General features: G+C 57.6%; 2 protein-coding genes across 2 annotated transcripts in view; one reads left to right on the forward strand and one right to left on the reverse strand.

The window, feature by feature from the left end:
* Positions 1 to 14442, reverse strand: part of SEPTIN9 (septin 9) — a 512715-nt gene that overhangs the window by 18053 nt on the left and 480220 nt on the right. The gene's annotated exons all lie outside the window — the stretch shown is intronic.
* On the forward strand, positions 12751 to 13813 carry LOC127475597 (GTP-binding protein Rhes-like). Its single transcript, XM_051797566.1, has one exon. It carries the CDS (start codon positions 13173 to 13175, stop codon positions 13797 to 13799), a length of 627 nt encoding a protein of 208 aa, XP_051653526.1. The 5' UTR covers positions 12751 to 13172; the 3' UTR covers positions 13800 to 13813.

Here is a 14442-nt window from a genome sequence, read left to right on the forward strand (position 1 = left end):
CATCCCTCCTTAAAGCTTCTGCCATTCCCTCCAGCCTGGAGAGGCCAAACAGCTCCAGCCACATCCCCAGTGGAATCCCAGAGCCCACCTGCTGTGGTGTGCAGGACATGGGCTGCTGCAAATACAGCCTGTTCATGGATTGCTCCTGCTCCAGGGGATTTCCCTGAAATTCCTCATGAGTTGGTGATGGATATTTTGTAACAGCTCCCAGAAACCTTCTCCCATCACAGCTTGTGCCAGCAGAGCACCACAAGTCTGGTTCACACCCCGGCTGTGTGTGCAACCTCTGCCAGGCTGCACCTGCACTCCCAAAACTCCTTGCCCAGGGGTGAGGGCTGCCCAGGGACACACCAGGCTGTGGCAATGCCATCTGGCCACCATCATCAGCCCAAGCCTATGTGCCCACCCTGGGCTCAGCACCCCTGTATGGGGCTGAGGGGTGGGTGGCCCTGCAGGACCCCAGCACCCATCGACACCCAGAGCAGAGCCAAGCACAGCAGCCAGAAGGTTTTTCTTGCTGGACATGGGGCACTTCAGGGGTGAAATACCCGAGGCAGCTCTGGCCCCACAGAGGGGCCAGTTGCAGCTGGGGGCCTCTGCAGGGCAACCTCCTCCACACAGTTTTCCCTAAAAACTCTATTTCCTGAGCAAGGGACGGGCCTGTCTCCCCACTGCCCATTCCATCAACCCCTCTGCAGCAGCCTTGTCTGCATCCCTCCCCCAAGAGCAGCCAGGACACACTTGCATGATGACACTGATGCTCTGAGCCAGCCCTGGGCAGCCACAGACCCGGGTGTTTGTTCATCCTTCACAAGAATTAAACAGGAAAAGAAGCAGGAAAGCATGATGTGAGCTCTCCCCAGGGAGGGCTGGAGCTGCCCAGCACTGGCAGGGACATCACCCAGGGCAAGGTCGCTGGGCCCTTGCAGTCCACCCAGCAACTCTGCTCTGCTCACCCCAACAGAGCTGCAGCACCCAGGGCCCTGCAGGACCCTCAGTATCCGAGGGCTGAGGCTGCCTGAGCAATTCTCTTTGAAGATATTTGATGCTCTGCTGCTGCAGAGAGGAGGGAACCTGCTCTCCATCTGCCTCTCCGACCCTCCTGGGCCCTGGATGCTGCTGGGGGGAACTGCAAAGGACTGACAAGGAGGAACGGCAAAGCCCATCCCGTGGGACAAGGAGAGCTCTCTGGACCTAAGGAGCAGCTTTTCCCACCTGGAATGAGGCAGGATCTTGGCAAGGGGTGGCTGGTGCTGCTGCCCAGGACTCAGTGGGATGTTGGGGCTGGAGCTCCAACCCCCAGACACAGCCCAAGTGGTGGCCCCGTGGCTGGCACTCAGTGAGAACAGAGAACACAGACCCATCCCATGCTGAGACCAGTGGAGCACTGGTGTGAAGGCAGATACACCAGACTGGCCCAGTCACCCCTCCTGGCACTGTGCTGATTGTCCTGCAGGATGTCCCACAGTGGGACACTCAGCAGTCACATCTCCAGGTCCTTCCCCTGGGGGACACGGAGCAGTGACATCAATCTGTGCAAACAGATATCCAAAACCCCACTGAACCACAGCCCCACCCCATATGGGACACACCGCTGCTGGGAGCCATGGAGGGGGATCCCAGAGCACACCACTGGATCCCAGAGGACGTGATACCAGCAATGCTGGGTCTTTGCCTCCTGAAACAGAAGAACAAATGTGTTCAGGCTCAAAGGCTGCGATGCTGTTCCATGTTTGTTTTGCTTTGCCCTTTGAGGTGCCCTGGCTGGGGGCAGGGAGGCACCTGTGGGTGTGAGTTAGAGCTGTGGATCTGAAATAACATCCCTGGGAATGGTGCTGGATCACTCCTGGAGGAGCAGGGCTCTGCCCTGGGGTCCAGGGGCTGACATGGGATGGGGACCAGCTGCTGGGACTTGCACAGAGCCTGGCACAGGACCTGGTGTGGAACTGCTGGAGAAGGAGGGTGAGTGTTAATTAGTGAAGGGCTGGGAGACAGGGCATGAATCAGATCAGTGGATAACACAGAGCACCAGGTTTTTGGAAAGCTGCTGTCTCTCTGTGTCATGTTGGGGAGCTGGTGGTGCCTGCAGCTGCCCCAGAGCTCTCGGTGGAGAACAGCCAGGAGACACCATCATCTGCTCCTCCAGCCCAGTGTCACCAATCCATCCCCAGGGATGGACCCCTTGTCTAAGAAACCAGTCCAAGGAGCCCACTGGGGATGAAGAGAAAGGCTGTGGGGACCTGGAGTGACGTCTGGCACACACATACCAACCTCCCCAGGAGAATGTGAAGACCCTGGGGATGGAGCAGGCAGGGCCTCAGAGCTCTGAGTCAGGCCACAGACGTCACAAGTTGATGGCCCCTGCAGTGCTGGCAGCCCCTGAGAGCCCCCACAGCAAGCCAGAGATGCTGCTGAGTCAGTGCTCACTGGGAGAGGCTGGGGGACAGCCTCTGGCAGGGACCTGGAGAGCTCAGACACGGCCAGGGAAAGCAGAGCAAGGAGCAGAGCTACCACCTTCATCCCACGAGTTTCAGGGTCCTGGTTCAGGGAGGGCAAAGTCATAAATTTCAGCTGTCTGTGGTTTGCAGCTCCATAGAAAGTGCTACCAAAAGAAAGTGTTTTCAGCCCAGCAGAGGGACACCAGAGCTGACCCAGTGCCAAACTGCAGCAGGGGTGCTTGTGGGGCGAGTTTAACCCTCCTGACAGTGAGAGTGCTTTTCCTGCAGCCCCTCTCTGCAAGGTTTCTTAATGCCTTTAAAGTGCAGGGTCCCAGGGGCTTGGGCAGCCCTGTCAGCCTCAGAGCAGCATCCCTCCCTGGGCAGAACACCCCTCTCCAGCCCTGCATCCCACACTGCCTTCCCTGTGCTGGGAGGGGAGAAGGTGAGTTTACAAAGTGCCTATATCTGCCCCACATATAAGAATACATATATGGGGGGGGGGGGAAATGGGGGCTTTAAACAAGCCAGGATGGTGCAGGCAGCAGCGAGATGTGGCTGGAAGCTTGCAGGAGGAGATCCCTGCATCCCACCCTCAGCAGGGAGCCTTGTCCTGCCTCTGCTCAGCACTGGCACCAACACTCTCACGTGTGCAAATCACCCCCCCCTCATTCACAGGTGAGCACAGCCCTGAAAGACCCTTTTATCCGAGTCCACCTGAAGTCAGGATCAGATGCCAGCCCTTGAGATGCGTCTCACCACGCATCTGTGCCCCTCCCCAACACCAGGGCACACATCCTGTGCCATCTGGAGCGTGACACGGTGGCAGCAAATCCAATTTATGAGCCAGAGGATTGCCAAACACATCTGGCTTTGTCAGGTCACCCCGCACCGCTGGCGCTCGTCATATGGATCCAGGACAAACCCCCGCCTTTGTTTGCTCCTGTTTGGGCATCAGGAGCGTCCTGGGCACTGCAGGATGGCAGCTCGGGAGCGTTAGCTCACCGTAGGGTGAGTTTGTCTTCATGCTAAACCCTTCCTGGAGATGTCAGCTGCCAGAACGTGTCATTTCTGCTCCACGGCGCTGCCTTGGCGCTTCATGGATGTGACAGAGTGACAAGCAGCAGCACCCTTGAAGGAAGGGCTCGGTCTGGATGGCTCTTCTCTGACTAACAAGTGTGAGCCGGGCTGGGCTGAGCCAGTCACTCAGGGTGACCACTCTGCGGGGGCCAGGGGTGTCCGTGGTGGTGGGGACACGTCGTGAGCTGTGCTGGAACAGCCTCGGTCACTGGGAGGTGCTCCCGAATCCCAAAGCAAGGCTGGGGCTGTCCCAGCTCCGTGTCAGAGCGGGGATGCTGCCTGCCCGCCCCCGGGCTCCGGTGAGTCACAGCACATCGCCCTGGGAAATGGGGCGGCACTGGAGGGAACTGGGTTGCTGCTGTCTGTGCAGTGGGCAGGCTGGAATGGCAGAGTCAGCTCTGGGAAAGCAAACCGGGGGGGTTTCTGCCTGTTGTTAGTGCACTCATGAGGGTCCTTCTCCCCATCCATACCAGGAAAATCCTTCACCAGTGTGAGCCCGCAGAAACCGACAGCCACTGCCACAGCCCCTCTTCGTAGAATCACGGGATGGTTTGAGCTGGAAGGGAGCTTAAACCTCACCTTGTTCCAACCCCCTGCCATGGGCAAGGAAGCTTCCACTAGGCCAGGTTGCTCAGAGGGACCAGGTTACTCAGAGGTTACTCCTGCCATTCGCCTCTCTGATCCTCTCTGAGCCAGAGCAGGTTTCCCAGTGGTGCCGGTGCTGAGTGGGGATCAGAGCAGGGGACCAGTGCAGTGCTGCTCCAGCAGCCCAGCCCTGCTGTCCCCAGAAGGCTGAGGCAGTGGGGATGCTGGGAGGCACTGGGGAGTGTCAATGGGGGGCAGGGGGAATGTTGGGGAGCAATGGGGTCTGACCCCAGCTGGCAGCCCTTGGGGACATCTGCTGCAATCCAGGGGACAGCTGGCCATTTGCAGCTTTGCACTTCTATTTCCACCTTCAGAGAAGCTGCTCTGTGAGCCAGGAATGCAGCAGTGCTTTGCCCTCCTTGCCTCAGTTCATCTCATAAAAACAAATCTCACCTCTGTCCCCTTTGCAGCAGCTCCTGCAGAGGGTTTAGCAGCCAGAGGGATGGAGGCAAGGAGCTGGAGGCGTGGGCTGAAGGCTGGGACATTTCCCTTCCCACATGCCTGCTGTGAGACCAGGAGGAACTTGGCCAGGGTCAGCACAAGGAGCCACATCCATCAGCTCCGGGTAAATACAGACGATTGTTTGGAGAGCTGCTGGAAAGGAGAGGAGGGAAGCACATGAGCACCCACACAGGTCACTGCACAAGGAAAATGGAGGCAGTGGGAGGGCCTGGCTGACCCACAGGGCGAGCACAGCCCTGTCTGGGAGACGTGAGGATGTGCTCAGGTCCTGGTGTCAGATCAACATCCCCTCCCCTCCTGATGCCACTGGAGCCACACTGGCCTTGACAGAAATGAGACCCGAATTTGAGCATAAAGCAGCTACATGGGTTATCTTATCACTGCCAGCTCCTCTCTGCTTCACACTAATGCCAGAGGAGGCTGACGGAAGTGCACATCATTCCCCATCTTCAGAGCCATGGAAGAGCCACAAAGCACTGCTCAGGCACTTGGGAAGAGCTCTGATGCCAGGAGACACCACAGCTCAGAGCCCTGCAAGGAGGGGAGCCCTGAGCCCCCCATTCTCCCACAAAGCCCCCAGGTCTGCAATGTCCCCTGCCCTCCAGTCCCCTCTGACAAATGTGATTTTTGGTCATCTTTTAGTCCCAGAGCATCACCTCACACCAACCTGGTCAGTGGCCCATGGTAGGGGGCTGGGACAAGATGATCTCTTAAGCCCCTTCCAGCCCAAACCATTCTATGATTCCATGATTCCACGATCCCTCCTCCTGGCTCAGTTGGCAGCCTGCCCTGCTGGGGATAGTCCCCAGTGTCCCTGCTCACAGAACATGCTCTTGCCTGCTTACCCACCCTGAGAGGGGACTTTCCTCGTTTGCAGCTGGTTTACAGGTGCCTTGAGTGTTCTGCAAACCAGAGACATGGCACTGCTCATCCTTCAGGGCAGGGAGGGCCCCATGACAGCAGCCAGGGAAGGTGCCTCCTCATGGCTCGCCAACACCACTTTGATTCCTTCCAAGCAAAAATTTGGGGAAACCAGGAGAGCTGAAGGGCTGTGCTGGGGACACCAAGAGAGCTCAAGGGCCAGAAGCTGGGAGACAGCACAGAGCTGGGCACACGGGGGCTCAGCAGGAGGGTGCCCCTGGGCACAGCCAGGGCTGGCTGCTGCTGATAGTCCCCGACAGGAAATATGTCCCGAGCAGGAGATGCCCTGACAGGCGTCGGCTGCGCCGGAGCCCCCGGCAGAGTCTGAGGAGCCGAGACAGCGACTGTGCTGTCAGGAGCTCTTATGGTGACAGTGCCTTTGGAGAGGGGGTGGTGGGGCATGGGGACAGTGCTTCCTCCTCTGAAACCAAGAGGGGCAGGGGGAGAGGTTTTGGGGGCAAGCCAGACCAAAATGCTGAGACTCAGCAGCTGAAGGCTGCAGCCAAGGAGCTGCCAGCCCGGGTCAGCTGTCCCCCAGGGCAGGAGACATGCAGCCCACACTGTGGGACCTGGCACATTCAGAGGGAACATCGGGCTCCCTTGGAAAATGAATGAAAAGCTCATTTTTTTTGACCTTGCTTTTGGCTAGACCCGTCCTTTGCTCCTGCCCTGAAAAAGAAGGAGCATTTTGACCATGGACATGTCTACAGCAATAATCAGCTCAGATCCAGGACAACGCTGAGGTCACTTCTGCCCCAAGATGTGAAGGTTAATTTGGTTATTTAAGGATAAGGAGTCACTGGGGAAAGGGTAGGGGACCGTGGCATGAAAGCCCAAGGAGTCAAGGCCATGCAGAGAGTGGGGAAGGGCTCCTCATGGGCAGTGACAGGTGGCCCCAGGCAGGCAGAGCACTGGGGGATGTTTACAACATGACATTTTCATGCACTCTGGAAAGAAAAAAAAAAACCACCCCAGTTGGTTTTCAGGGCAAGAGCGTCACGTCTGCCTGCCTTTGCACTGGGCATGGCACAGAGCACTGCTCCCAGCAGGACACGGGTCAGGGGAGCCTTGGCTGCCAGCTCTGCTCCGGGCAGGAGCTCAGCCTGGCTGCTGGGAGCAGAGATGTGATGATGGCTGCAGTGTCCCCTGGCAGCCTCAGTGACAGCCTGGGAGAGAGGAGCCATGGCTGAGCCCAGGCTGGGTGGGTGAAGACCCCCTTCTGTGGTCCTGTGTCCCCATTCTGGGGTCTTGGGCATCTCCTGCCAGCACCAGACCCTGCTGCACCAGACCCTGTGCTAACACTGCGGATCCACTGAAGATCCCATCTCCTTCTGACACTGTCATGAGAAGCCACATATCCACTCCCAGCCCCACAAACCCCTTCAGGCATCCCTCGAGGGTGCCAGGCTCTCTCTGAATTTAGAGTAGCTCTTCACATTTAAATTTCCTGGACAACGGCAGGGCTCTATGCTGTACTTCAGAGGTGTTCTTACCTAATTTGACATTTTTCTCCTGGAAATCCCTTGCCTGTGCCTTCTAGGACGTGTATCACTCATGCAGAGATGCACTGCCAGGTGCACCCCTGCAGTCCTGCCCTGGTTAATGCCACTACACTTTGTACCACCAGGACCACTGCAGCCTGCTGCAGAGGGGCTGGGCTGGAGCCCTGCTCCCCCATTGCACCTCAGGGCTGCAGGACACACATCTGAGACCTCAGCATCACACATTTCATCTCCTGATGACCCGAGAGCTCTGCTGTGTCACCCTGTGTCACCCAAGGAAACGCCGTGTCGGTGGCCCAAAGAGACACAAGCTCTTTGCTCCAGCCAATAATCCCAGCCAGGGCAAGATAAGAGATATTACAGAAACTCCTCTGAGCCTGAGAACAGCTGCACTAAATCCCTTTAGTCCTCAGCAAGACATTTGTTTACGAGCAGGCTGGGTTCTGTTACCCGAGGGTGTCTGGTACAGGCTGTCCGTGGCTCCCTGCCCACCCCCCGCAGCACCAGCACGGGTCCCTCAGCCCCCTCGGCCCCCTCAGCCTGTGGCAGGAAATGGGGCTGGGGCCAAGGTGGGTTTTGAGACCCCAGATGACCTCTTTGACCTGGAAGAGGTGGGTTGTGTGGAGCAGGGATGAGGTGGGGAGTGCCTGTGCCAGAGTCGGCTTCCAGTGCCCCTGTGCCTAAACTGGGTGCCACAGCCGTGACCCCAGGGCTGAGCTTCCTTGCTGATGGCAGCACAGGTGACACTGGTTTCCATGAGCCTGGCTGTGACTTGGATCAGCAGGACATGCCATGAGGATGCCCTCGGTTCCCCTGAAGTGACTGGTGATGCCAGCAGGGATCTCCTCCCATACCTCCTTCACTGGCACTGGAGGATCCCAAATCCAGCACCACTCTCCTCCTCTCTCCCCACTGACACCCAGCCCTCACCAACTCCTGCCTCTACCCCCATCTGGCACTGGGGGTCACCAGGCAGCAGGGCAGGAGCCGGGGTGGGTGTGACCCTCTCCAGGGCCTGTCACCTCCATATGGCCCCCAAACAGGGCTGAGCCACAGGCTGTCCCCCCTCGGAGTGGCACGTTCCCCATGGTGGCCCCACCAGCTCCGGGAACAGGATCCATATGGTGACAGGCTGTTCCAGACAGGCACAGAGCCCCACGGATGGCTGATCCATCTATGCATCCGGGAGGGCTGCAGCTCCCCTCTAAAGTGGGGGCGGAAGCCACAGCGGTTCAGGTTTCTCCTCTCACCTGTCGCTAAATCAAAGGCCATTTGGATTTAATCTCTGAGAGAGGCAGGTTTAACCCTCTCTGGTGCAGCTGGGTGTCCCCACGCCGGGGTGAGGACCTGCCTCCCTGACCCTGGTACAGGCAGCAGGGGCAGACAGGCAGCTCACTGCCAGCCCTCTCTTCCCCTCTCTTGCTTTCGACTGGTCTCCCACCCAGGGCTCATTCCGGGTGGGAGAAGCAATGAGTCACACCCCCCACTGCCTGTGGTGATGGACAGCAGCTGGGGACACACCAGGCAGTGCAGATGCTGTCACTGGGGTTCCTCATTACTGCCCATTTCCTTCTCACCACCTCAGCTGGAACACAGAAAACCCTGCTGGAAATGCACCTGCTCTGACGTCCACCATGAATTTATCCATGGGCAGAAACAGGAGGCAGGGGCACAAGCAGGTGGCATGGGGTGGGAGCATCCTGCAGGCACAGGCTGCCCTCACTGCCACTGTGTCCTGCTATGGGGTGCAAAGGCACAGGGTGCTGGGGCAGCAGGCACCCCATTGCAGGAGTCAGTGCTGTATCAGCTCCAACAGCTTCCAGAAGCTGGCCCAGAGTCATGGGAATGTGTCACCCTGCTGCAAACTGCTCACCACCACATTTATAATGATGCTTCACTGCCTGTGAGCAATGGGCAAGGCCCAGGGCTCCCATTTACCCCGTGTGTGACCCGTGGTGCTGATCTGGGGCACCGTGTCCAGGGCTGGAGCAGTGCCCAGCACCAGCTGCTCCTGCACTGTGCCTGGGAATGCTGGAGCCACCGCTCCCTCTGACCTGTGACAGCCGAGCACTGAGATCTGAGCTCCCCAAAACCACGTCCAGACACAGCACAGGCTGTTCCTGCAGTGTGCAAATCATCTTGCTCACATCTTGGAGCTGCAGCAGAGCCGTGCCTGGCAGTGGAGCTGGGCAGCACTCGGGCAGTGGAAAGGGTCTGTTGTGCTTTTTTGGCTTCCCCCTCACACGGTCACTGTCAGACACCAAACATAAGCTCGAGAGTGAAATACAAATGTACGTTTTCAAAAGATGCTGCGAATCTTGTCAGGACACTGAGGCCTTTTTTGGCAGAACTCTACTCACACCCCTCCATCAGAGGAGCTCTGTGGGCTGGTTCAGGGACAGAAGAGGCTCCAGAGTGTCCCACATTCCTGCTTGCAATCAGCAGTGTGAGGGGAGCAGAGCCCAGGGTTTCTCCTGTATTAAGTGCTGTTGGCTTTGTCCAGGAGCAGGGGTCCAGCCCCCTCCTCTGCCCTTGCCCCCATGTCTCCCTGGTCCCTTCATCTGCAGGTTCCCCCCAGTTCTCCCCTGCCAGCACATGGTGGGAAGCAGCAGCTCACATGCCATTTTCCATCATTCTGACCCAAACTGCCCTCTCCTGATGGCCAAGGGCTGCCCAACCTGCCGGGGCTTTGCTCAGGCAGGGACTGGCTGGTGTTCCAAGCTTGGCTTATGGCTGTGCCTTAGCCTTGACACTGACTGGGACCCTGGGGACCATCCCACACCTTCCCCCAGGGTGTCCCAGTGCTCCGTGGCTGTTGGCCCTGCACAGGGTTGGCTTTGGGGAAGGATGAGCACCCTGACACACCCTTTGCTCCACATGTGCCTGTGAATGCTGGATGTTCACAGGCCGAGACTCCACCTGCCCCAAACCCACCCCTGGCTCACTTGTGCTCCCTCCCAGCTCCTGCCCATCACTGCTGATTCCTCTCATCCTTTCTCCCAGTGCCTGCCCTCCTCCCTGCCCTGCTCAGGGCTCTTTTCCCTCCCTGCTGCCTCCCTCCCTCCCTCATTCCCTCCCTCCCTGGGGCGTCATGGTCCTCTCTCCCAAGGGCACAGAGCTGGCAGAGGTTTTGCCCCCGATATGCTCCAGTCCCCACGGGTGCAGCGTGTGCCCTCAGCAGCAGGATCCAACAGTGCACCTGGATTACGAAATCCCACAGGGATCCTGCTCCCTCCTGCAGCACTGCAAAAGCCACGAGCCACCTCAGCTCCACTGGCCATCCCAATGGGTCCCACTGCTCATCTCACAGGATGCAGAGTTCTTCTGCAGGACTCATCCACAGCTGTCCCCATCTCCAAGTGCCCATAAAGGCTCTGTGAGTCTTTCCCTGGGGGAAACACAGACTTGGAATAATTATTTTTTTTTATAATACCTGACCCAAACTGGTCAGCCTTGAAAAATACAGCATTTAGGGACATCACTGTGGGCACAAAGGGCTGCAGTGGAAAACAAGTTGCTGTGTTCATCCTTCCCTGTCTCTTCCCTTCCCTGCACGCAGTCCCCCCCACCCTTTGCTTTCTCTGCTGTCAGGGGCCATAAGCTCATGAGGAACGAGCTATCCATGCAAAAGGCCTTTGGAAATATTCATTGCTCATCTCCTAACAAGATTATCCTGAAATCCTCCACTGCTCTGAGGGAGATTTAAAACCTTTCAGGCTCTCGGTAACCATAGCAGCACAGATGTGAGAACTGAAGGGAGACAAGTGATGTGAAAAATCATTGGGGATGCAGAGACTGGCTCTGTGTGACTGTGTGTGACTGCAGTGCCACATCTCTTTGTCTCACACAGCCTGGGCTGGCCCTTTGTCCTGCCCACACCACACAGGACACTTCCACTCTTTGCAGAAATGACCCAGACCAAGGACAGTGCTCGTGACATGACCCAGTCTTGGCTCCCACAGCACCAGGGTCACCTTCCCAGCCAGAGTCTGGAGTTTGGGAAACCCTCCATGGATGGCATTGCTGCTTGGCATTTGCCAGCGTGTCCATCAGCTCATGGCTCCTTCACTGTGGGGTGCTGGTGGAGGGTTTAGAGCCAGGATGGGGTGTTTGGAGCCTGGGGTGCCCAAATCCCTCCTGCCACGGGGGTCCAGCATCATTTCTGCACCTGTGAGAGAGACCCTGGGTGTTGTGAGGTTGGACAGATCCATGTTTTGAGGCCCTTTGGAATGAAATGCTGGGAAAAGGAGCAGCAGCAAGGGCATCACAAAGTCCCCCAGCACATCCTGAGAGCATGTGGAGTTTTGCTATAGCAGCTGGGAGGAACCACAGGAAAACCCTTTCATCTCCTCCCTCGAAAACCCCTGTCACTACGTCTATCTAAGCACAAAGAAGCATTGACCAAATTCTTTTCTATTAAAAAAAAAAATCAAAAAAGGTTTTGGCTTTAAACAGCTTCCAAAAGCTGGGGTAAGATTACTTGTCCTGCCCTGCTTCCTCAGCACGTTTGGGTCATTTCCACTGATGCCAACGGCACAACCAGGCAACAAAGTGTGATCCCTCCTTCGTTCATGTGCTTACACCCAGCACCTCTGCTCATCCACCCCTTCTCCTGGTCTTCAGCCTGCTGAGGTCCTACAGCTGTGCCATCACATCTTCTGCATCCTCAGCTCCTTCTCACAGCTCAGCCCTTGGCATCACCTTTGGGCTCTCCCCATGGCTCAGGAAATCTTACCAGAAAGAGCTTCATGTTGGGAAGCAAAGGAGCATCACCAGATGACACCACGGGGTACTGGAGACCAACCCTTTGCCAGTCTTATTAGGGACCAACCTTTCCCTTCTCCAAGGGCAGGCTGAGAACAGGATAGGACTCTGCTCACCTTGATACAATCTTGTCTCTCCTAATAGTAAGACCAGCTAAGAAAAGCTGAACATGGCTGAAATGTAACAATAATTTGAGGATTAAGAGGGAGGAATAATTCTTGTGAAAAAGGCTTTTGAAATCAACAAATTTCAGCCAGATCAATAAATCATAACCAATACATTCAGCCAGAACTAAATGCTGGAACTGGGACTTGGATATGGAAAGGAGACCAGCTGCATTAAAGTTTTAAGAAACCAGACACCCCCAAATTTATGATAAAAGCTTATTTTAACTTTTGAGCGAGCTCCCTTTGTATTTGCACTTTGCATAAATCAGCTTCTGAAACAACTCAAGCACGGAATGGAAGGTGGCTGCTGAGGAAACACACCCAGGTGGGGCAGCCTGCACCTCTAAAGCAACCCCACTGCTGAGTCAGGGCCAGCATCCCTCCCCACGTCTGCCGGCACCTGCTCCTGGAGACCGTGGTGCATCGTTTTCAGGGAGGTTTTATTTTCCCCTCTGGTTAAATATTTCATAAAAACCGGGGGATAACTGACAGCTGAGTGTGGAGGTTATGACGGACGGGAGAGCTTATTTTTCCCCCTCAAGTCAAATATTTCATTGCTTCACTGAAGGCTTGGGCACATTTGCAGCAACGCCGTCTGCAAACGAGTCCCCAGCCCCAGGTAAGCGCAATAAACGCTGTGGGTGCCGCTGTCCAGCCCCTGACATGCCTGGCCTTGAGCCACCCAATGGGTAGGGATCAGCCACTGATTGTCCCCGCTGCCAGCAAGCCCAGGAATGCCACGGAGCACCCGTTAATCTCCAGGCAGGACAGCAGTGCTGGACGGCTGCGGTGCTGCAGCTCCTGGTGCTCCCGGCAGCGGCGGTGGTGCAGCGCAGCGCGCTCAGCTCCAGGGCTGCAGTGGCTTTCCAGGGCTGAACTCCGCGGATTGGCCCGGAGCACCCCGCTCTCCTCCCTCCCTGCCCTCCCTCCTCCAGCACCCACAACCCACTGGAGATTGGACAGCTTGGTGCCACATGGCAGAGAGGAACCAGGATAAAAAAAAAATTGAGCCGGACTTGTGGATTGTAGAGCGTGCGGGGAGAAGTTTGCGGAGCGGTGACACCAGGCTCCTCTGGCTGCACTGAGTCGCTGCAGGGGAGGACGGACAGACGGAGGGACACCGGGGCTGCAGCCACCCAGGGACACCTGTGGGGTGAGTGCCAGCTGCGGAGCATCCTGTCCCCTCTGCGCCAGCCATGTCCCTGGCGGTGAAGGAGAAGAACCACGTCCGGTTGGTCTTCTTGGGAGCTGCCGGCGTGGGCAAGACATCCCTCATCCGCCGCTTCCTGATGGACACCTTCGAGCCCAAGCACCGGCGCACGGTGGAGGAGCTGCACAGCAAGGAGTACGAGGTGTGCGGGGCCACGGTCAAGGTGGAAATCCTGGACACCAGCGGCAGCTACTCCTTCCCGGCCATGAGGAAGCTCTCGATCCAGAACAGCGACGCCTTCGCCCTGGTCTACGCCGTGGATGACGCCGAGTCCTTCGAGAGCGTGAAGAGCCTGCGGGAGGAGATCCTGGAGGTGAGGGAGGACAAGTTCCCCCCCATCGTGGTGGTCGGCAACAAGGCGGAGAGCGGCGGCGAGCGGCAGGTGCCGGTGGAGGACGCCCTGTCGCTGGTGGAGCTGGACTGGAACAGCCGCTTCGTGGAGACGTCGGCCAAGGACAACGAGAACGTCCTGGAGGTGTTCAGGGAGCTGCTGCAGCAAGCCAACCTGCCCAGCCGGCTCAGCCCTGCGCTCTGCAAGAGGAGGGAGACCCTGCCCAAGGAGCAGGCGCTCAGGCCGCCCATGAACAAGACCAACAGCTGCTCCGTGTGCTGAGCCGGCCGCCCCGGGGCCGGGAGGAAGGCGCCGGCAGCAGCGGCACCGGCTGGAAACTCAGGTGGGCTGGGTGGGGAGAGGCACTGCCTCGGCCAAAACTAACCCTGCTGCCTCCCACCCCTTCCTCCCTCTTCCCCACCCAGCCCACCGGGAGCGGAGAGGGTTGGAGGTGATGAGGAGGGAGCTGGAAGGGATGCTGGTTGCCAGGACAGTGCGGGGAGAGGGTGAATTCCCAAAAAAGGCAGGAGGCTTACCTGGGAAACGGCCATCAGCAGCCAGAGTGCTGGGTGGGAGCAGACAGGCACAGACAGCGGGGCTCTGGCCATGGGATTGGAAGGCAGATCTGGGGACCTGCAGCTGCATCACCCCCACCGGTGCCGCTCTCCCGGGGAGCCCTCAGGCCCTGGGTCACCTCAGCCCAAGCACTCACACCTCCAAGCTCCCGGCACGGCCACGGCAACCACGGCAGATCCAGTGTCCAAAGTAGTTCTGAGTTTGTACCTGGCGTAGAGCATGAGATAGGGCAGTCTGTGCATCAGTTTGATTTTCTCTATTCTCTTTTTGTTTGTTTGTTTTTTAAGCATTCCCAATAAACACGTTGTTGCGAAGTGGAGCTGGAAATTGTCTCGGTTTCTTTCTCCTG

This window comes from Manacus candei, unplaced genomic scaffold (genome assembly GCF_025592945.1).
Source record: "Manacus candei isolate 608988 ecotype Guabito, Panama unplaced genomic scaffold, ASM2559294v1 h1tg000047l, whole genome shotgun sequence".
NCBI classification, from domain to species: Eukaryota; Metazoa; Chordata; class Aves; order Passeriformes; family Pipridae; genus Manacus; species Manacus candei.

Bases quoted from the DNA above. Each gene is read 5' to 3' on its own strand.
- LOC127475597 (XM_051797566.1), top strand. From the start codon at position 13,173: ATGTCCCTGGCGGTGAAGGAGAAGAACCACGTCCGGTTGGTCTTCTTG.